The sequence below is a fragment of the Brienomyrus brachyistius genome, chromosome 8 (genome assembly GCF_023856365.1).
Source record: "Brienomyrus brachyistius isolate T26 chromosome 8, BBRACH_0.4, whole genome shotgun sequence".
NCBI lineage: Eukaryota > Metazoa > Chordata > Actinopteri > Osteoglossiformes > Mormyridae > Brienomyrus > Brienomyrus brachyistius.
In genome coordinates this window covers 373,037-394,510 of record NC_064540.1, presented here as the reverse complement: position 1 = coordinate 394,510, position 21,474 = coordinate 373,037, and the positions used below count along the sequence as shown (strand labels likewise).

At 41.9% G+C, this 21,474-nt stretch overlaps 1 protein-coding gene across 5 annotated transcripts in view; it reads right to left on the bottom strand.

The window, feature by feature from the left end:
- Positions 1 to 17,005, bottom strand: part of LOC125747116 (helicase with zinc finger domain 2-like) — a 30,118-nt gene extending 13,113 nt beyond the window's left edge. Inside the window, exons 1-9 of one of the 5 annotated variants that reach the window (XM_049021891.1) lie at positions 16,759 to 17,005; positions 10,564 to 11,754; positions 10,076 to 10,259; positions 7,110 to 7,217; positions 6,432 to 6,949; positions 5,589 to 6,227; positions 4,525 to 5,320; positions 4,147 to 4,222; positions 11 to 3,383 (exon numbers count right to left, since the gene is read on the bottom strand). In XM_049021891.1, coding sequence (XP_048877848.1) covers positions 11 to 3,383; positions 4,147 to 4,222; positions 4,525 to 5,320; positions 5,589 to 6,227; positions 6,432 to 6,949; positions 7,110 to 7,217; positions 10,076 to 10,259; positions 10,564 to 11,561 — 6,692 coding nt within the window. In that variant the 5' untranslated portion in view covers positions 11,562 to 11,754; positions 16,759 to 17,005. Of the gene's footprint in view, positions 1 to 10; positions 3,384 to 4,146; positions 4,223 to 4,524; positions 5,321 to 5,588; positions 6,228 to 6,431; positions 6,950 to 7,109; positions 7,218 to 10,075; positions 10,260 to 10,563; positions 11,755 to 14,526; positions 14,757 to 15,067; positions 15,406 to 15,918; positions 16,164 to 16,758 lie in introns of those variants that run through there. The other 4 variants (XM_049021893.1, XM_049021889.1, XM_049021892.1 and 1 more) reach the window with 4 other exon arrangements.
- Between the last annotated feature and the right edge of the window lie 4,469 nt (positions 17,006 to 21,474).

The following is a 21,474-nucleotide window of genomic DNA, read 5'->3' as shown; positions in this document are numbered from 1 at the left end:
TTAAACTTACATGTTAGGGAGAGGCTTTGGTATCAGCTCAACTGTGAACTTTGTGTTCTCTTGAAACACACATTGTGGTTTGGTATTCATTGACATATGATTGATGAAGAATTCCACTTCCTTAACTTGATTCTTCTTGATTTCCCACTCTCTCTCCGTAACTCCATGGGCTACCCAAGTAAATTTTTTGGGGTCTACTTCTACATTGATTTCTGAGCAGTTAACACTACTGTCATGTCCTATGTTTCTTTTTCGAATACACAAGTAGCACCTTGCCAGACTGCATTCAATAGCCCAATCTTTTATACAGTCCATGGGCAAGAAGAAGCTTCCTTCAAATCTGGCTCCCTGCTTCCATGTTAGTTCCACATCTTCAATGATTATACTATCACTTTCATCCACGGCGTTAGCTGCAGACTCCATTTCACAAAGCGGTTTCCAGATCTTCACATATTCCTCCACAGTGTCATACGTGGATTTGGTTGCATCCTCTGCACATGTAGAGAAACACAAGACTGGGTCGTGAGTGTGTTCAAGACACACCTCAAAATCTGCGTTAACGTTGAGCATCTGAACAGTAGGTATCAAAAAGCCTTGCTTTTGTTCGCTTGTCATTTGTACTTCAATGATATCTCCAGGCTTCAAGTTGAAAGCAAGACTAACAAAGTGCTTCTCTTTATTCCCTGCTTCAGAACTCTCCTTCATGGGTTCTGTAATTGTGTTCATTAAAATATCAGTCACCATATTCCAGTCCTCCATTCTCACAGCTTCAACAAGGTTCAGCCAAGCCTTCTGTGGGACACTAGTGCATGGATTGCACCGCTGGAAACTTTTAAGTTCCAAGATGTTGCTGGTGGTGGAAATGGAGTAGATGCGCTTTTTCCATGCCAGTGTCATATGTCTTTTTTCTTTGTCAAACACTGGTTGGTCTTCAAGTTGCAAATCTCTGTACAGAACAGGCAGAGAGTCTGGTAAGTCATTATTAAATGGAAATGATAACCGGAAACTGTCTCCGTCTGGGTCTACAGTACTGACAAATGCCAGCTTCTGAGAATTCTGCTGCCTTAGGTTGATGGCAAACGAGAGTTCTTTAGCTTTCTTTTTGTAGGCATTTGCCTTTCTGTTTTTGTTCTCAAACTGCTGACACAAGATGTCAATCTCTTGTGTGGAGTATTGGATTGGAGTTTTAGTGAGTGCCCCATGGAGAAGTCTTTGGATAATTATATCCAAGTAGCGACGAAGAGGTGATGATGCCCATGTATAGGAGTTGAGCTGCAGAGTGTAGTGGCCAACTTTCGATTTGAGGGCTGTGTTAGAACGGACGACATATGATTTACCAAGCAAATTCCTCAGCTCTGATATTGCAGGGTGAAGATGTGGGTGGATGCTGTCCGTGGCAATCAGGTCAACTACTTTGTCAGATTTTTCCATCTCAGCAGCAGACTGAAGCTCCATCCATAATGAAGTTAATATGCAGAAGCTTTCATTCTCTGACTGGTTACAATGGGATCCAATGTGGTATCTCAGATGGGTAGATAATGGTATGAGATCTTGATACTTCTCTTGAAGTGCTCTTACATTTTCCACTGTTAGCTTCTCCTGGCATCTCAGGGGTGTACACATATGTGTTTCACTTAAATCAATCAAAAATTCAGACACACAGCTATTGAACATTATCATGAGTTCTTCAATCATCTGATGTGATTTTCTTCTTCCTATTGGCCGGCAGTCATCAGTTTGGGCACAGCACCAGTCTTCCTGAAGTCGGGCTTTTCTGTGGGCCTTGGAAAAGTGATAAGCTATGGCAACATAATCCTTCAACGGATCCTCAGTTCCTTCAATGATGTCCTCAGCTTCTTCATAAGACAGCTGACGATTTGACCTTATTCGAGATAACACAAATTTATGCTCAACAATCCTATATGTTTCTTTTTCAACTTTGATAATTAAAGAAATTGCTCGACGATCCTGCCCTGGAAGAAAGCTGCATTTGTGAATGCTGAAGGGTTCGGGGAGCATGAATCGTCGCTCTTCATTGGATGCATAAAATGTAGCTCCCATCTTTTGTGCTTCCAGATCTAAGGGACTACCTGGGCTCACAAGGCTTGCTACATCTGTGATATGCACTCCTAGTTCATAGCAGTTATTTAAAACCTGCACACTAATTGCATCATCCAGTACCTTGGCACGTTCTGGGTCAACTGTAAAAGTTACTATGTCCTGAAGGTTCTTTCTAGGTATTTCTTCCTTTTCAGTGTCGGCACAGACCTGGGCTGCAGTCAGAATATTATGGGATTGAGAGACCAGTCTAAATTCTTTGTCAAGAATGTTCAGTGCTGCATGCAAAGACTTTCCAATGGGTTGAATATCAGTGACACGGCCCAAGGGAAATATATTATTTTCCTTCCAGTCTATCACTTCCACAACAAAGACATGATCATGCTTTGTCTTTTCATTGAAGTATTCCCACTTCATTATGTTCCAGTTGCCATTGTCTGAACTCCATATAGGTATCGAGTTTGGGTTCTTTTTGCTGACCAGAATTCGAATTTTGGTTGAATCGTGATTTATTGGCACCAATACCTTGGTGACCTTGTCAGTCATAGGGTTCTTCTTGTTGTGGCTATCCTCTAAGGTACACACGAATACCCGAGAAGCTTCAGTTCTCTTGGTGACGCCCAGCACTTTCCCAAAATGGTGACCGTTTTCTATGTATGTTTCCACAACCACCTCATCTCCAGAAAAGGACTTTCCTATGTTCTTTTTGCCTTTAATGATGATGTGGGTGGAAGGGTTGACAAATGGTATGACATACCCTCTGTCAAAATATTCCAGCACCAATTCACCACGCTTGTAGAGTGCAGGCTGTTGTGCCACCATTTCCAATAATGTGTTTTTCTCAGTTTCATAGTAAAATGTCTTATGTCGAACACTGAAATTCTCCTGTTCCTCTCCATCAGGATGATCCCCAACTAGTGCTCCAGCCTGTGTAATGCTGTGATCTTCTGTTAGCTCTTGAAGTATCTCATCCACATTTGGCTCTTCTGCTGAATATTCAACATCGGCGTCACACTCATTCACAACCCTTTGAAATCTTGAGATTTCCCAGACTTCTTGTTCAATGACGTTTACAGTTAGATGTGGTGGCTGCACGCTTCCCTTCCCAATACATTGGCCAATGTAGCTTTTCCAGATCTTCGAGCACCTCCCAAACATGCAAAGGGCCACAGCATCTCCGACCACAATGACCTGAGACTGAGCTCTGGTCATGGCCGTATTCAGCACTCGGGCATCATTGAAGAAATCCAGGTAAGCAGAGTCAGATGAGAGCAGGCTGTCTCGTGTGTGAACGGAGGTCATCACTACTACCCGGAACTGTTTGCCTGTTCAGGGAATAAAATAAACAACAGCCATTAAAGATGCATGGCACTATTTTCCAGAGGTGGCAATTTCAGGTCCAGAAAGTAAAAATCAAAACCAGGATTTTGCTTCAACCAACCAGTTGAGCATAAAGAGTCACAGTCACAGAGTCCTCAACTGGCTGGTTGAAACAAAATCCTGGTCTGGATTTGTATTTTCTGCACCTGAAATTGCCACCTCTGCTATTTTAATTTTTCTTCTGCATACTTTGCAGTAATCCTCTGTTGTGTTGTACCTTTTAACAGTGCCTTGCTTATCATCATGAATATGTTAACAACATATTAAGGCTAACTAGTCAATTCAACACCCCCCCCCCCCCCCCCCCGCCCCGCACACCCAGACCTTGACTATTAGTAGCTGATGAAATTTTGGGGGGAAAACAACTGAGTTCTCCTTAGGGCTTGATAGGACAGAACCCAGATATCTGCATGCAAATGTGAACGAGAAAGGGGTATTTTATGCTGTATACTGTTCATACTCTATTATGGAAACTCAGAAAGGTAATGAAATATACTGTTTTTTTTTACAGTTTTCTAATAATAATGGAGTATTTTTCTCGATCTCAAGAACACGGTAAACTTTGAATCTGTTTATACACTGCATGCACTTGTGCACTTTGTTTTACTTTGGATGAATGATTCTGGTCATTGTACGATGTAAACGTTTAATCCTACCAGGCTTTAAGTCAACATGCAGTATGTTAAGTATGTGATTTTAATATTCTACCTTGAACATTTTCCAAATTCTCCACAGTTACCCTGGAGAGGTTCGTCCTTCGCAGTGCTTTCCTGATCAGAGGAACCTGCGAATGAAAGGAACTCAGTGAACATCAGGGGTGACAAGATACGTGAGCCCAGTATGGTTGGCAGTTTGCGTGTTTGTGTGGATTCCTCCAGGCACTCCAGGTTCCTCCAGCAGTCTGAAGACAGTGTTAGCTGAACTGGCGTCTCTGAATTGCCTCCAGTTAGTGAATGTCTGTGTGTGTGTGTGTGTGTGTGCTATGATGGTGTTCCCCTGTCTTGTGACCCTTGCTGAGACGCTTTAAGGCACTGGAGAAGTGCTTGGAAGACTGGTGCATGATATCAGTAAACAGTAGCTGAATACCTGACATCCTTCAGAAAGGACGCATATTGATCTTTGATCCCGATTTCCCCACTCCAGGGGCCATTCTTCCAGTACGGATTTGACAACTTGCACAACACTTGTGATCTCATCTGGATTAAACCAGGACATGGTCGTCGAGTCCAAGTGGCACTGGCCACGAATGTGCTGGAACCTCAGAGGATGGTGCTGGGGGTGCGGAGGCACTGCCCCACTGGCCTTGATGACATCGCTCTTACCAACGTAGAAGTAAGTGGACACAAAGTCCACTATTTCCTTAGTGGAGCGGTAGTTTTCGTTGAAGATGATTCTGCTTCTCGAAGCTGTTAAATTCTTTTCTTCCTGGTAGTAACGGAACAGGTGATTAAGGAGTGTCTGAGCACAGCATCGGCCATCTGGCACGGAGAAGAGCCTCGGACCCATCTGCATGTGGTCTCCAGCCAGAACCACCCGTGTTCCTTTTCCCGCCAGGCTCAGGGGCATCAAAGCTTCACATTCCAACATCTGAGAAGCTTCATCGATCAGGATGTGACTGAAGTAACCTGATGGCAGCTTCAGACCATGGAAAAATCTGGCCATTGCAGCTGTGGTTATGACTATTTTGAATTTGTCTACTGTAGCCTTGTCAGGAAACTGAAACTGACCATCCGTGGAAAGGTGACAGTATTGTACCGTAATGTCATCTGTTGCACCGGTAACCACCCCTTTCTTGTTGGCTTTTACCCTGAGAGGTCGAGCCTGAGGATTTCCAGCATTGACATAGAGGTGGAAATGATCTTTCACGTACAAATCTGCAGAACTGGAAAAGAGGGAAAATGAGTCCCTCAGATCAAACATAGAAAATTTATTTTAAGAAAAATGTACCTTTGGTCTGAGCTAGTTTTCAAAAAGATACTTGGAAAAAAAATTAAAAAACAATTGAAATACTCTGAAGGAGAACAGGATATATACATATAAGAGGAAAAATATAAGACTACATATAACATATCTTAATATGAGCACATTCCATTGTTTGCATTTTTTTTGAGTTAAAGAATAGTTAATTTGCAAAATTTCTGAAATCTTACCTATTTGTGTGAGTGCAAATTAGGACTCTGGTTCCAGGCTGACGTACCAACTCCTTCGCTGCTGTGGCCAGAGTGTAAGTTTTCCCTGTTCCAAAGGGTCCGTATATGAGGAGAGGTGCGACGCTTCTTCTTCCATCCGATTCGCCAAGGATGAAGGACATGGCTGCTTGCTGCTTTGCATTAAGCCTTGGGTACTCCACTGCGTGCACTGGAACACAGCACTGGCTCATGTCTGGCAGAACCATCTCAACTTCTGGAAGGAGGTCGACGGCTTCGTGCATCTCGCAGAGAGGAAGACGACTGATCTGAAACTGAACCTCCATGTCACAGGTCATGTTGTTCTCGAGCCCCATGTCATGGCAGCATCTTTTGGAGAGCCGCAGACACATCATGTTCTCACTGCTGGCATCTCGAACGATGTCCGCCTCGTAGACCTGATTGTTCTGATTGGCTGCTGATGCGGGGGCCACCAGGGCTGAAGAGACCGATCTCCTTAGCACGTAGCCCTCCGGGGTGTCAGGCGTCAGTGAGAAATGAACAGGCACTTCAGTGAAAAGCTCCCCAGCTGGAGCAAATTTCATCCCAAATCCATCTCCATAGATCTTGTCAGCCAGGGAGATGGTTGTTCGCAGGCTTAACCTGGAATACAAACATACAACAAAAGAAAAAATATTATAATTTTGCAAGGAAGCCTTTAGGCTGAAGAAAACATTAGTAACTATTAAAGAAATCCACAATCCATTATTTGTCTGAGATGTTTACAAAATCCCTAACCAGATGCAAACTACAGGTCAGAAAGTCTAAAATGTTGTCTGAGATCTAAGTGTAAAGCAGTATTGGTACCTGGACACCACTTCTTCTAGTGCCAGCTCCTCTCTGTAGAGGAAGTTGTGCATTCGCTCTCTGTAGTTCTGGTGGGTTAAGGAACTACGGTCTTCAGCTTTGGGGTTGAACTGCAAGTTCATGTGAGGAGGCTTGTACTCCTTCAGGAGCTCCTCTTCTTCCTCCTTTTTTTCTGTACTGGGAATGATGAATCTGTTTCCCCGGTGCCATCTCTCCAAATCCTGGGGGAGGGGCCTTACACTTGTGGGCATCTCCTCTGGTAAAGGGAGCATCTGCTCTCCCACCCTCACCTGAAGCTTCTGTAAGAGCACTGGCCTCATATTGAAGTCGAACACCAGCCACTGTTCATACAGACCTGGGTTAATGGAGGTAAAGTACACTGGAACCTCAAAGGACATATCTGAAGTACAAAATTTCTCTCCTGTCGCATAAATGTGAGGACCCTCTGGACTGATTTCACCCAGAGAAAATGTAGATCCCGGTTCCTGTTTCAGAAGCGCAATATGCCGAAGTAATCGCTGTAAGTAAGTAAATAAATAAGTAAGTAAATAAACAAACAACCAAACTTCTCTCAAGTTTTCATGTTCTAGCCACATATTCAGGGTCATGTGGTATTTTTACAGATTCATTACCTAAAATAATATATATTAATTTAATTATTAAGTCTATGTCTGGTACCTCGGTTTTTATCTGAAAAATCCACTTTAACTGAGTTCCAGTCTTCTCACACTCCAAACTCAAATCCTTATCATGTGTAACAATGACATCATCAACGTAATCTGAGATCTGCAAAAGAAGGCAAACACAAATCTGAAAGAGATTTCATCTCAATGCAAATATGGGTCATACTCAACACAAAAAACTGTGTGAATGACCTAATTGACATGACCTGAGATATGTGAACACAAATCTGAACCACATTCAACTATTCATATATCACACACACACACACACTTGGACTTATTATGCAACAAGAAATAAATGCCAAAAATAGATTTTTAAAAAGCAGGAAACTGTAACATATACCTATATTGCAATTGGTGTGAGGTAGGAACCAACCGCTGCTGGGTCACACTTAGTCACACAAGTGATCAGTTTAGACATTTCAGTTTAGCTGAGCTGTATGTTTTTGGACAGTGAAAGGAACCCGGAGGATCTGCCGAAAATCCAGGCACGCACAGGGCGAACATGCAAACTCCACACACACAAAGTGCCGGTGTGAGGTGACAGCCATACCCCCCCCCTCGGCTACCGGCAGTGCTTTTGCATGAGCTCTGCAAACACTCGCTATGTGGTTCCATTTGTGCCAAAAATATAGCAACAGTGAGTTCATGTCGACTGAGCATGTAGCAAAACATCTATCTGTGTCTATTCAATGTCGAACTGTACTTCAGCTGTGACAAATCTATTTCGATAATGAGACTGTCTACGTCGATTGCTCCCCTGGAAAAGTTCAAATTTAAACTGTACTTCTGTTATCTTGACACGCCCAGTCATTTGACTGATGTATTGCATGTTGACCAAATATTTCGACACGTTGACATGACGTGACATCTTGATCTGTTGTTCTCCTTGCTGTTTGTCTGTGTCGTTTTGCTTCTCGTCCTGCCTTATTATTCTCTCTGCCACTGACATCCCAAATAGACTAATTCAAGTCAAAGTTTAATCAGGTACCTTGTTTTCATATAGAAGATCATTCGAATACATAAATAAATGAGACGTGCCAGTAAAGCAATACTTAAAAACTTGACTTTGACAGACGGCGCCTTTGCGGCTTGTTGAATGCCTAAGAAAAAAACAAAAGCGCACTGGAGAATTTTTTTTTGTGTGTTTGAAAATGTTACCACAAAAATGTAACCACACAAATAATGACGCAGTCAAATAACAAGGCGGATGGTGACTAGGCGGATGATGCAGTACGTCTTGTGCTAAAACATTAAAAATAGGCCTACAGTTTAAAGCTTAACTGACACACAAATGTTTTGTCAGGTGCACAATCAGTTATGTGTGTTTTGTGTAATGTGTATGTTGTTTTGGAATTCTCCCTTAGTTTTTATTTTTAATTTATCTATTTACACTGTTGGTCAAGGAGGAACAGTGTTTCATTCTTAATCGTACCCGTAAGTGCACGATAAATTGACAACAGAGGAAATCATTATCTCTTAATCTTAACAAAGACATAGACATGTTTGTCAAAATAGTATCGTCAAGCTTGAAGTACAGCTCAAAGTTGAATACACACATGCAAATGTTTCGTTACATTGTATATTGAAATATTTTTGGCACAAATGGAGCCCCATAATCCCTGCATTACTGGGTGCGTCCATCAAACCTGAATGTCCTCTTTTACAATGTATTTGCATTGTCGCTGTGCTGTGGTGATATTTAAATTCTGCTTTGCAATACTGACAGACGACTGCAATCTCATTGACTTTTAATCTGAACTGTGTGATACAAAATAATCATGGTTATATATATATATATATATATATCCATCCATCCAATTTCCAAACCGCCTATCCTACTGGGTCGCGGGAGGTCCGGAGCCTATCCCGGAAGCAATGGGCACGAGGCAGGGAACAACCCAGGATGGGGGGCCAGCCCATCGCAGGGCACACTCACACACCACTCACTCACGCATGCACTCCTATGGGCAATTTAGAAAGTCCAATTAGCCTCAGCATGTTTTTGGACTGTGGGGGGAAACCGGAGTACCCGGAGGAAACCCCACGACGACATGGGGAGAACATGCAAACTCCACACACATGCGACCCAGGCGGAGATTCGAACCCGGGTCCCAGAGGTGTGAGGCAACAGTGCTAACCACTGCACCACCATGCCGCCCCTATATATATATATATATATATATATATATATATATATATATATATCATATTAATCATTAATTAATAATGAAACTTATAATGGTGCTGTTGATTTACCTATAATGATTGAAACAATATAACCTCACTCGAATCAGTCAAATGTCAAATCAAGCACAATGTACTTATGCAAGTTTGCTTAAGTAAGGGATTTCTATTTTCTATTAAGGAACTAACATGTTTGCCATAATGAAGTTTGTTCAGGCAAAGGGGTGACCTGAGAAGTACGCTGTTGCAGAAGATATTGTAAATGCATGTATGTTATTGGATAAAGGATAACGAGGGGCACGTGAGGGAAGTGAAATGACGTAATTGGATAAAGTTAATTCCAAAAAGGGGAATGAAACCGCAAAAAGAATGAGCACCATTTGGTAATCCTGTTCTGAGCTGATAAGCGAGCCTCAATAAACAGAAGTAACTGGCATTTACAGATATCCGACCACTCCTTGAACTGTCTGAAGACTGGCGCGTTTTTGGCTATAAAAGATGCGTGTACTTGCAGTTCTGGAAGCAGATCACGGGACGCATGACTACTGAGTGCATGTTCCCTTAAGCTCATTGACAGAGTAAAGGTTGTCAAACTCTTGAACATTCGACTCTAAGAAATTTCTTCCACAACTGCTTCCATCAAACTTTTGGTTATGGATTCATGTTACTGTTATGCTTATACATGTTACCTTATTCATTTGCAGCATGCAGGCCTGTTATAATAATATGTATAATATGAATATTCTTTGCCGCAGCACGTAGATCCTTACTCACAATGTGCACTTCATTACTGCTGTTCCTGTACTCCTGCAGGAGAAGCTCACTGTAAGACATCAGCCCCTGTGCTCCTGCACTGCTCCTGATCTCCTCTGCCTCCTTATGCCGCATGATCCATTCACTCAGTTCCTCCGTGGAATGCGCCCGTGTGCAGTTATGGCCATAGTCGCACGTCTTAGGCCTAAATATTAATCAGAAAAACAAATCATTTTAAGGGGCTACTATAGGGATACTGGGGGCCACTGGGTAGGTGGTCTTTAGCCACTTTTTTTTTTTTTTTTACCTTAAGAAAAACAAGAGAAAATGGTAACTATGGTCAAACTTGGAGGGGGGGGGGTGCTGTCAGGGAATTCTGCCAAATAGTGGGGGCCGGTGGAGTGGGCCGCAGGCTAGTACGTTGAGACCCCGGGTTCTATTGTGTTTTAATAATTTTCTTAGCATGCAAGGTATTTCGGTAAGATACATCAGACTTTGAGCTCAGTTACCTGTCGCAAAGTTCCGGTTTGCAATTCTGAGGGGGAGGTCGGTGCTTCCATTCTGTGGTGAAGTCCTCAGTGATCATCCTGGTGTGCTCAAGGGAGGCACAATGCTTAACGAAGCTCTCCTGGGAGGAGACAGTCAGAAGGCAGGCTTTGCAGTAGTATTGCAAGCCAGGACTGGGCTTAGCTGCTGAGCTTGTGTCTGACAGCTGATTCCTTTGGGACAGCAAGATGAGGTCCTCCCGGTGCAACTCGCCTGTGACCTCTTCCTTCCAAACAGCCATCTCCACTTCACTGTGTGCGAACGGGCAGCTGCTGAACCTGTGCCAACAAGGAGACCCACGAGCAACATGGGCACAGATCTGAAATCCGTAGAGGGACCTGCGGCGGATCTCATTATAAACCTTCTTGCTCTGCTCTTCCAGGCAGTGGATTAAAATGGGACTCCAGCTGTGCGCTGCCTCCCCAGTGCACGTGTTGTTCCACCTTTTGCCCGCAATCCTCTGGGGGCAGCCGCGAAAACAAGCCTCGCAGAGCTCCCGGAAGTCCCCGCCAAACTCGGCCAGGATTTCCCTGGCCGCGTCGGCCCGCTTTTGGGTGTCACCTTCACGACAGGCCAAAAGTCTTATCAGAGTGCTGTGGTCCAATTTGTTGCGCTTTTGAAAGTTCCACACCATGACCTCTTCATTACTTGTGGCGAAGGTACACCGATTCTGGTGTCTGGTGCATCCAAGGCCTTCCACAAAAAAATAGCACACAAAGTATTTGCTGGGGTTTGGAAACTGAGGCCGACGGGAGATACATCTCCATTTTTTGCCGCTGTCAGCCTTGGCTAAGAGTATATTGCCATGACACTGATGCTCAATGCTTCTCAGCAAATATGTTATTTCATTCTCTTTACTGGCACATGTGGAGCAAGCGATTTTCAAGTCACATTTTTCCAGAAGTGTCTTTAGAATGGATGTGTCTTCTGCAGCTGTCATGTTTGTTGTGTCGGTCGGCATCAGCACATTACATTGTAATCAATGCTCGGAAGAAATAAAAAAATTCATTTTGAATAAGACACCCGCTGCCTTCTTTGAGCTGCATCCATTTATCGTAACCAGGCATTCAGAGGAGGTTCCTGCCGAACTTGGAGACGATCCCAAGGTGGGAGGCGCAAAAGGGCTGAAGATTCCAGTTTCAAATCGGTCTTATCTACAGAAAAAAGACAAGACATACTTAAAGACAAAGGCAAAATATGTGTTTTAGTAATGAAAATGAACATTCTTTAAGCGAGCACAAACGGACAGGAGTTACATTTGAAGGAAACAAATATTAAAAACAAGAAGAAAAATAAATGAACGAAAGCTTTGTTTTAGTCGTGGATATTTTGATAAACTGTATGACGATTTTGTGTTTACAGAACTCTGGCTCATACAAAAAAAATGGATTTTAGCATTACATTATATCCCCTGAGGTTTGACTTTGAATTCACAATTCTGCTATCAGCAAACTCTTAAAATGCTTGCTTATACATCCACAGGCAAGGAAAAGGACAGAATGCATGACTCTGGTGGTTTGAAGGCATATCTTCATTACACATCTAAGAATCTTATTCGAAACACCTGACCTTTGTGTAATGAAAGTTCTCTTCTTACATCAATCATCTATTACATACAAGCAGCTGCATATGATTTTAAATGAGAATCCAAGTCATGACATGATTCATGAATGAATGGGTTCATGCCAGAAGACATGCACGTTTACATTCTTCATCATGGTGTAGAAAACATGCTATTATCTTTTTCATTTTGACAGCCTTTGTTATCGCTGATTGTCCCCTTTACCTGACAATTTTCCCACTTTTCTTGTTCTGAAACCAGCATTTCTGGTTTCCTTTTCCAGGTTTTAAAACACAATGCTCACTGATGCTTCTCGCGATTTGTTGCTCAAGACCAGCAGTTTCCGCATGTCATGGTATGACTTGTTACGTTCCCATTATATACATTGCATATATTTTTGTACATTTACTAAAAAGTGAAATTCTCAAACTTTAGTCTTCTAAAAGACGTCACCTAGGGTACATGTCATCAGAGAGAGAAAGAAAAATAATATCTGATGGTTTGCTTGGGAAACAAAGATGCCCATTAAATTTAGATAGTTGTATTTTTGTATATGTATTTTATTTTATTTGTTCATTATGCAGCATCGGTTTTGCTGCTATTGCTGTGAATTTGCATTACATTGCATATCTATTTATTGAATGTAAATGACGTGTATAATACTGCACGCATACCTTTATTAAAAAAAAACAAAAAAACTCTCAAGCAACCAGCCGTATCTGGTTTTCTCTTGCAGACAGGATGTAACCATGACAGCAGATTTGAATTATGGTGAATTCCAGCATAGACAAAGCTACAATGCAAGACAACTCCGTGGATTCTCTCTCTCTTTGATATATGACATAGATACATTTGTAACCCATCAATACGAAATGAGTCTTATTGGTGTATTTCTACCAGTGCGACTTAAGACTCATTCCGTGGGGATGGGTCACATTTCTGTTACGTTAATACCACACATTTGACATTTAGGAACAATGGGAGAACACTATCATTGCACAAATTTAAATATGGAGTCTTTTAAACTTGTGACCACATTATTTCAGTTATTTCAGCTGTTGAAGTCTCACTTTTTTTGAACAGGGCGACAGACGACAGGTCAGAAGACTGACAGAGATCAGCACAGGGCCACAGAGGGGGATTAAAGTGAACATCGTAGATGAACATGTGCCAGAACAAACAGACTAGTGGAGCAATCGGCCCTCTGAGGTAGACTAGTGGAACACTGTTACCACAACATTCCTCCTCACCCTCTTTGCCCATCTACTGACTTAATATGCATTTAAACTAACGAAGGACAGTGGCATTAAACTGACTGGATTACCTGAGGACCCAGCCAGGTCAAATGAATAGTAGAGCAAGAACTAGGAGCACAAAGTGAGGTTTCACGTTCTTTCCCCGTTAAGCACCAATTTGGAAGAAATGTTCCCCTTGTTGGTATGAGACATGACAGAAGACTCCTGACATGTAAAGCTAAACACCAAAAAAAATCACGCGGCAAGGGGGTGTTATTTTGTATATCGAAACGAAACCGTGTAGCTTGTTAAGTATAATTTTTCTGCGTTATCATCATCGTTTCCATTTCAGTGTTTTAGCGTAATGCAAACACAAATTCGTTAAATTTTATCTAGATCAAAAGGGTACCCCCCCCCCCGGCATTTTCATGCTTATTGCTTATGATCGGTGGCCCAGAAGTCATTGCACCTCGGCCGGTGCGAATGAAAGACTTGTAGAAATTATCGCCTTGAGAGCCAGTGACTAGGTTATACTGACAACATCCTCTCAAATCAAAACGGTGAAACAACAACAAACTGAACTGGCGTCCATCCATCCATCCATTTTCCAAACCACTTATCCTATTGGGCTGCGGGGGGGAACTGATGTCCATGTATTTGTAATTTAGTGAACGAAGTAATGTGATTTCCATATTTTTACATTTAAGATCTTAACATTTTGCTAGTATACCAAGATATTTCATTCGGACAGGAAAAGTATTGCATGGTTGACAATCCGGCGTGAGCCAGAACTGTTGAATAAAACTATGACACAATTCAATCTACTTTCGAAATAAAAAAATTATAATTGGCTCGTGCCACTGACATTCACAATCTCATTACTCTTCATACACAGCTAACCTTCTTTTCACGATTCATACATTAAATACACGCATATAACCTATTTTATTGACAAAGATGCACAAAGATCACTGCTGCTTCCCTGTGAGCCTACAAAAAGAAACAGAAAAGGAGGGAAAGAGGCCGTCTCTTCGACACTTAGGAACCATCAAACATCCGCAAACACCGGCAGCATACAGCACTGCGGGAACCCATGTACTTTAATCATGTATTCCTCACAATATGCTTACATATTTGGAACCTTGCCGTTCTCCTTTACTCGTGTTCCGTGTTCTCCACACTCTGTAACCTTCAACAACTGGTTGTTTTTCATATGGGACCATCGGGTTTGTTCAGTCTAAGCAGAGACACAGTGTTCTGGAAAAACACTGCAATGTGTCCTTGGCTTTAGAAGCTAGGAACAGCGTATCTTTGGGGAGGGTCCAAGATAGGGGCAGACACTGAAACGCACTTTAAAACGTTTCAATGATTTAAGAGCAGTCACCTATCTATTTCCTTTCGTTACATATTTCTATTGATTTTAATATTAAACACTACAGAACTCAACCATCTCTGAAGTTGGTCATTTCCAGCACAATCCAGCAACACTTCATATACGATTTGTTCTATAGCAGATCAGAACCTTCAGACAAAACGTAGGCAGCTACACGTGATGTTACTCAATTAAAGAAGCATATTCATATCAAACGTATTTATATCCAAGTTAAATACAATTAAACATACGCGTATTTTCTAAGTTCCCATATCCGGTTTTCCATTTTGCAGTATTACCTTTGTTTGACGTCATTTTGTAATGTTGTAAAGGTAGAAATAAACTCACATGACCGCTTTCAATTGATATGTTAAGCTGTTCGCAACCCGTGGTATGTTTAAAGTCTTCGGCAATATAATTCAAAACCGCCTCCCCGGTATTTTCATGCTTATTTCTTATGATCGGTGGCCCAGAAGTCATTGCACCTCGGCCGGTGCGAATGAAAGACTTGTAGAAATTATCGCCTTGAGAGCCAGTGACTAGGTTATACTGACAACATCCACTTAAATCAAAACGGTGAAACAACAACAAACTGAACTGACGGCCATGTATTTGTAATTTAGTGAAAGAAAAGAAAACGAAGGAATGTGATTTCCATATTTTTACATTTAAGATCTTAACATTTTGCTAGTATTCCAAGATATTTCATTCGCACAGGAAAAGTATTGCATAGTTGACAATCCGGCATCAGCCAGAACTGTTGAATAAAATTATAACACAATTCAATCTACTTTCGAAACAAAAAATGTATAATTGGCTCGTGCCACTGACATTCACAATCCTGATACATAATAAGCACCCCCCATTCTCATTAATAACAGCGTATTCACATTAATAATATTTATTATAGGAAATGTTAAAAATAACATTTTCTTACATCCAATACAGATTTTAAGGTCAGATAAATATGACTGAAATGCACTTATACGAACTAATGAACGCTGTTTTGCAACGATACGATGATACATACGATTTCAACATGTCCTATAATATCGTAAAACTGGAAACGCTACATCAGTCTTTTTGCTGTAAACGCCTCAAGAACAAAATTCTTTATATTACTTGTATAAAGAAATGCGAATTAACTTACGTATAAAGCTTGTGATGATTATCAAGTCGGCGAAAAGAAATACCTAAAAACTCGTTTCATGGAATACCGTTCTGTTAATTTAAAATAGCAGTTTACATTGACATCGCCCATGGGCACCTTGTCTTATAAGGAGTAGGAAGCCGTCGCGTTTCCTGTAGTTTGTTAGGTATCGCTTCTCCGTGTCGTGATAGTTTCGGTTTCTGCGTTTTTACCTTCCACAAAATAAACACTCCTACCGCTGCACAATCATAACTCCGGTGAACTTTGCCCTCCTGCAACATAATACAATGTTGGATTTTAAAATAAATTATGCGAATACACATACGTCTTCTCATCAGCTCATAGGCCTACTTGTAATGTGTAGGCTACGCATATTTATAATATTGGTAATTTTTGCTTTTCACATTACAGATAGCCAGTTTTGACTTAGTACAGACACTTTTAATTTTGACCTAGAAACACACACACACACACACACACACACACACACACACACACACACACACCCCGCTCATTCATGTCTATGGGGAAAATGTTAATGCTACCTGTGACAACCTTAACCCTTGCCTAACCCTAACCATAACCATAAGTAACCAAACAAAATACATGAATTTTTGCATTTTTAGTTTTTGTCATTGCAGTCACGGATTTTTATAAAATAGACTTTTCAAATATGGGGACCAGGAAACTGGAACTGGAACAGGAAACTGGTCCCCATAAGGTAAAAAAAAAAAAAGAAGGGTATTCATGACGTTGTGGGGACATTTGGTCCCCACAAGCTAAGGTATACCTGGACCACACACACTCACACACACACACACACACACAGTAATTCCCCACCTTGCACTGGTAGCTTCCAGGATAGGCTTCAGATCTCGATGACCCTGCATGGGACAAGCGGGTGTAGAAGGTGGTTGAAGCTTCTTTCCGATATGAAACTAAGGTAGTTATAAGCTTAACAATTGCAGGTGCCATCCAGCGTGAATGCCCTACAAGTGAATGCAAATGAATACATATTTTGTTTAGTAATTTCCATCAGTGGCAGGAAAAGTCATACCGATGTATTATTCGTTTTCTGTCAGAACCCCTACTGTATTTCTCAGCTGTAATTAAGTAAAGTCTATTGTGTTTAAGAAATTACAAGGAAACTGTTAAGCAACACACCCTTTGCTTAGTCGAAAATAACCGTTGTGTAGCAACTTACAGTGGCAAGAAGAAGTATGTGAATCTTTTGCAATGTCATGGTTTTCTGCATTAATTTGTTATAAAATGTGATCTGATCTCCATCTAAGTCAAAGGTATTGACAAATATAATGTGGGTATAATATAGTAACACGCAAAAATTCTGATCTTTCATGTCTTTATTGAGAACAGCCATAAAAAAACAATTCATAGTGCGAGTGGAAGAAGTAAGTGAACCCTTGAAATTAATGCCTGGTTGACCCAATGTGCTTTCTCGCAAGCTTCAGGCGTGCAGCAATGTTCTTGTGTAAGCGGTGGCTTCCTTCGTGGTGTCCTGCCATAGGTACCCGTCTTGTTCACTGTGTTACGTACTGTAGACTAATGAATGCAGATGTTGGCCAGTTCCAATGACGCCTTCAAATCTTTAGTTGTCACTTGGGGTTGTTCCTTTACCTGACTGATGAGTCTCCGTTGTACCCTTGGGGTCATTTTCACTGGGCTCCAACTTCTTGGAAGAGTAGCCACAGTCCCACAGAGTAAACGAGGACAAGGAGCAAAAGACAAAAACAAACTACTCAATCTGAGCAACATGCTCAGCCCACTGAGCTGTGCAGTGGTCTGGGGGCCAAGGAAAGGGCAAAGGGGCTGAAGGGCGAGTGAGATGGAGGAAGAGAGGATGGTAAGTAACAGCTGCCGGCCAAACGGGGAGGACACATGAAAGGCAGGGTGAGATGGATGCTGACCCAGACAATATCGTACAATTAATTTTAGAAAAAAAAACGGCTAAAGTCTAAGTAAGAATAAAGCTTACATTACTGGCTGGTATTGCCCCCTTTGGCAGATACAATGTCTTTCTTATAACTATCAGCTTAATATATTGACCTGGACGAACTGTTGCCCATTTTTCCATGTATTACTTTAACTATGTGATGTTGAAGGGGTTTCTTGTACGGCCCTCTTTAAGTTCATCCCACAAAATATCACTTTAATACTTTAAAGACAAGGCTTCCTAGAACTAACGAACTAGCCTCTCGTTATTCAAGTAAAGTGGTTTCTGTTATTTATTTATTTTTTTTGGGGGGGGGGGGGTTGTGTTACTTTTAACTAATAGCTTTATAATATTTGCTCAATGTTTTAATACAATAGGGGGATATAGGGCTCTTGAAGGAACAAACAGGCACGCTTTGGCCCATTCAGAAATATTTAACCAAAAGCGATACAAATTATGAAATATATAATGAGACGAAATCATGAAATATAATAAGTGATAGTGAGTAGTCCCTTTAATGATTACAAAATCATGGACTATAATAAGGCAAAATCATGAATTGTCATAAGCCTTCGTAAGTAAGTCCCTTTAATGATTACAAAATCATGGACTATAATAAAGCAAAATCATGAATTGTCATAAGCCTTCGTAAGTAAGTCCCTTTAATGATTAAAATGCTTCAGCAGCAGCAAAGTTATTCTCACTCAGACGTATATCATCACCCACCTTCACACACGGACCGGGGAGCAGGTCCTGGCCGGAGACCAACACGTGAGTCCTGATAAGTGCCGGGCGATGCGCGCTCTATCCCACGGCTGAACTCCGGTCGGTGCTGAGTTTTCCCGCTTCCTTTAAACTAATTTAAGAAAGCGACTGTGTGCGTGTGGGCGGGGAATGGGCTGGCCAGGCTCACCCCTCCCCTCAGGCAATGCGCTCTCAGTTCTCCAATTCCCATCTAAGTGGAGTGGGCCAGCCTGCAGCTACAGAGCAAACCTAAGTAACATTTTCTCTTTTAATTTCCAGAGCAACAAGGACCGTGTCCTTGGGCAACCCTTTCCCTTCTTAACAAGGCAAGTGTCCCTGGGCGCAGGGATGGATTACGGACCGGGCCAGCGGGGCTGCTGCCCATGGGCCCTTGGGGTGCAGGGGGCCCGTGGGGCCCCTAGCCCAAAACAATTTGCAACGCTTATCAACAATATATTTTCGTTTGTCTATTTTAGAGGGCCTACATTCTTTGATCCTCTGCCTACAAGGGCCCCTGACCCTATAGGGAGGGCGTTTAGCCCAGGGGCCCACACAACCCATAATCCGTCCCTGCCTGGGTGACCCTCTTTGTTCTTCCCCAAAACCAAGATAAGTGTCCCAGGATGAGATAAGCGTTCCGCAAAACCAATTATTGGTAAAAAAAAAAAAAAAAAAAAAACAGTTATATAAGTAATCAGTGAAAAACATATTTCTACAGTTCGACCTTGGCACAATAATATTATGGGTGAATCATGGACGACGTATTTGAATCTCGGGATTATTAGTCCATACACCATCAGAATCAATAAATACCTCAATCACCTCATATATATGTCTGCTAGGTGGAGGTGAACAATCACAGCTTCTCAGAATGTTACGGTAACAGGAGGACAGTCTATGGTATGGGGGCGACGTAATCGTCCGCATGTTCGTCCTAATACACATGATCACATATGCGAAGGGTAAACGTTGGGCTTTCGTAATTATCTTGCATTGCAGTAGAAAATATTACACTGTCTAATTATGTTGCTTTGTGTGCAGCCTGATTCATTTCCCCAAATACCTAGTAAATTGCCAACTTCCCCATCCTTCCTGTCATGTCAGGCAGGACGAGGAACACGGAAGCAGGCACTGGGGCAAAATTGACAGGGGTTTTATTTAAATCAGAAGCGGACACAGAAAGGAACTGAGCCAGAAACCAATCAGAACTGCGAGGGGTTCGAACAGGAGGGTTAAACTGGGGAAGGATACAGGCAAACAAATGGAGAGACGTTAAGAAGTTACAATGCTAATGACAGGACTAGGGAGCACAGGATCAGGAAGCACTTCTTTACAAAGACTAACAGGGGAACAAAGCAAGAAACAGCTGGAGTGTATAACAGAAGCGCATGAGGTCAGACTAATATGAAAGGGACGTGGCTCGTTAAAGGAAGGAAAAGGGTGTGACACTTCCACCAACTGTTGTCTCAGCCACAGCTGAAAGTGGCTCAAATATTACTTGAAAAGATCTGATTTCTGTGTCCACACAGCCCTAAAAACATCAGATCTGTCTCACATCAAGGCAGAACGGCAGCTTCAACTTTCTGAGAGGTTGCCTTTCATTCTCCTCAAGCACTCTCTGCTATGATGTTGAATTCGTTATAGGCTCCATTATGGTAGCAAAACACTTCCAGCACCAAGCTTCACAATTGGGAAATTGTATTTCTCAAATTGTTTTTTTTCTCCACCAAATGTCATCTGGAATTGTGCACGACTCCACCTTTGACTCATCTGCCCAGAGTACACAGTTCCAGAAGTGTGGTCCCTCATGCTGGTGTTTAATTGCAAGTTTCTATCTTCGTCACTGGGCTTTCTTTTGACGATCTAACACAAAAAAAATAACATTTATGTACATGTCCAAATCCATTTTGTTACTTTGACCACAAAAAAAAAACAGACTTTGCACTAATGCAAGGCGAAAAAGGTTGTCCTAAGTCTTTTAATTATTCAAAGGCATGTTTTGGGCGTAAAAAGCAATAAATCAATCAGAATGGCATGTAACCTCACCTTTAAGAGGGAGCGGTGCATCGCTATTGCCGTTAAAAGGCAGCGGCAGATTGCTGTTATAATGGTGCATTTGCCGGGTAAGCCAGATCGCTCACGTGCGAGGTGACAAGGCGTGAGCATGTCATCAGCACTTCTACGGAAGCCTTTTGAGGTGAAGTGGGTGTGGGATGAGGATGTGGCGAGTACGTACTCCTTTTCTGGTGTCACCAGATCATCTGCGACGGGCTGGAAGCGGTATAATGATGTAAGAAGACGGGGAAAACGGAAGCACGCTGCTGAATGAGCGCAGCGGCTGGGAACGGGGACTTAATTATGCTTGTGTGGGTCTGCAGTTCGCAGAATATAAGCTAAAGTGCAACTGTTGAAAGAGTCTCTTATATGAATCAGTATGACCAAAATGGATAATTTTAACTGTATAAGTGTTTTTAAATGTTCAAATAAAAGACAATAGGGCTGTTATGTTTTATCTCACAGTTTAGATTCCTTACCAGGCTATTTTGACGACATGCGCACATGGCGTGAAAATGAGCAATACGCAGGTACGGAACGAACAAAATTACTTTGCGTCATACTTTGCGCCGGTGGAAAATAAGGCCCATTGAGTTAGTATTGCTTTTCAAAAATGGTTCAAAACTACATTCCTGTTCCCATTTCTGAGGTGGATTCTGGGAAAAGGTACTACATTTCAGTACACAAACACCTAAAATCCACAAAGGAAACAATCTACAGTTGTACATGGTTTATACATCAGTGATGACTTGATGCTCGTAAACATGAGGAGAATTGAAATGTGGCTAATGCAGGCTATGATACGA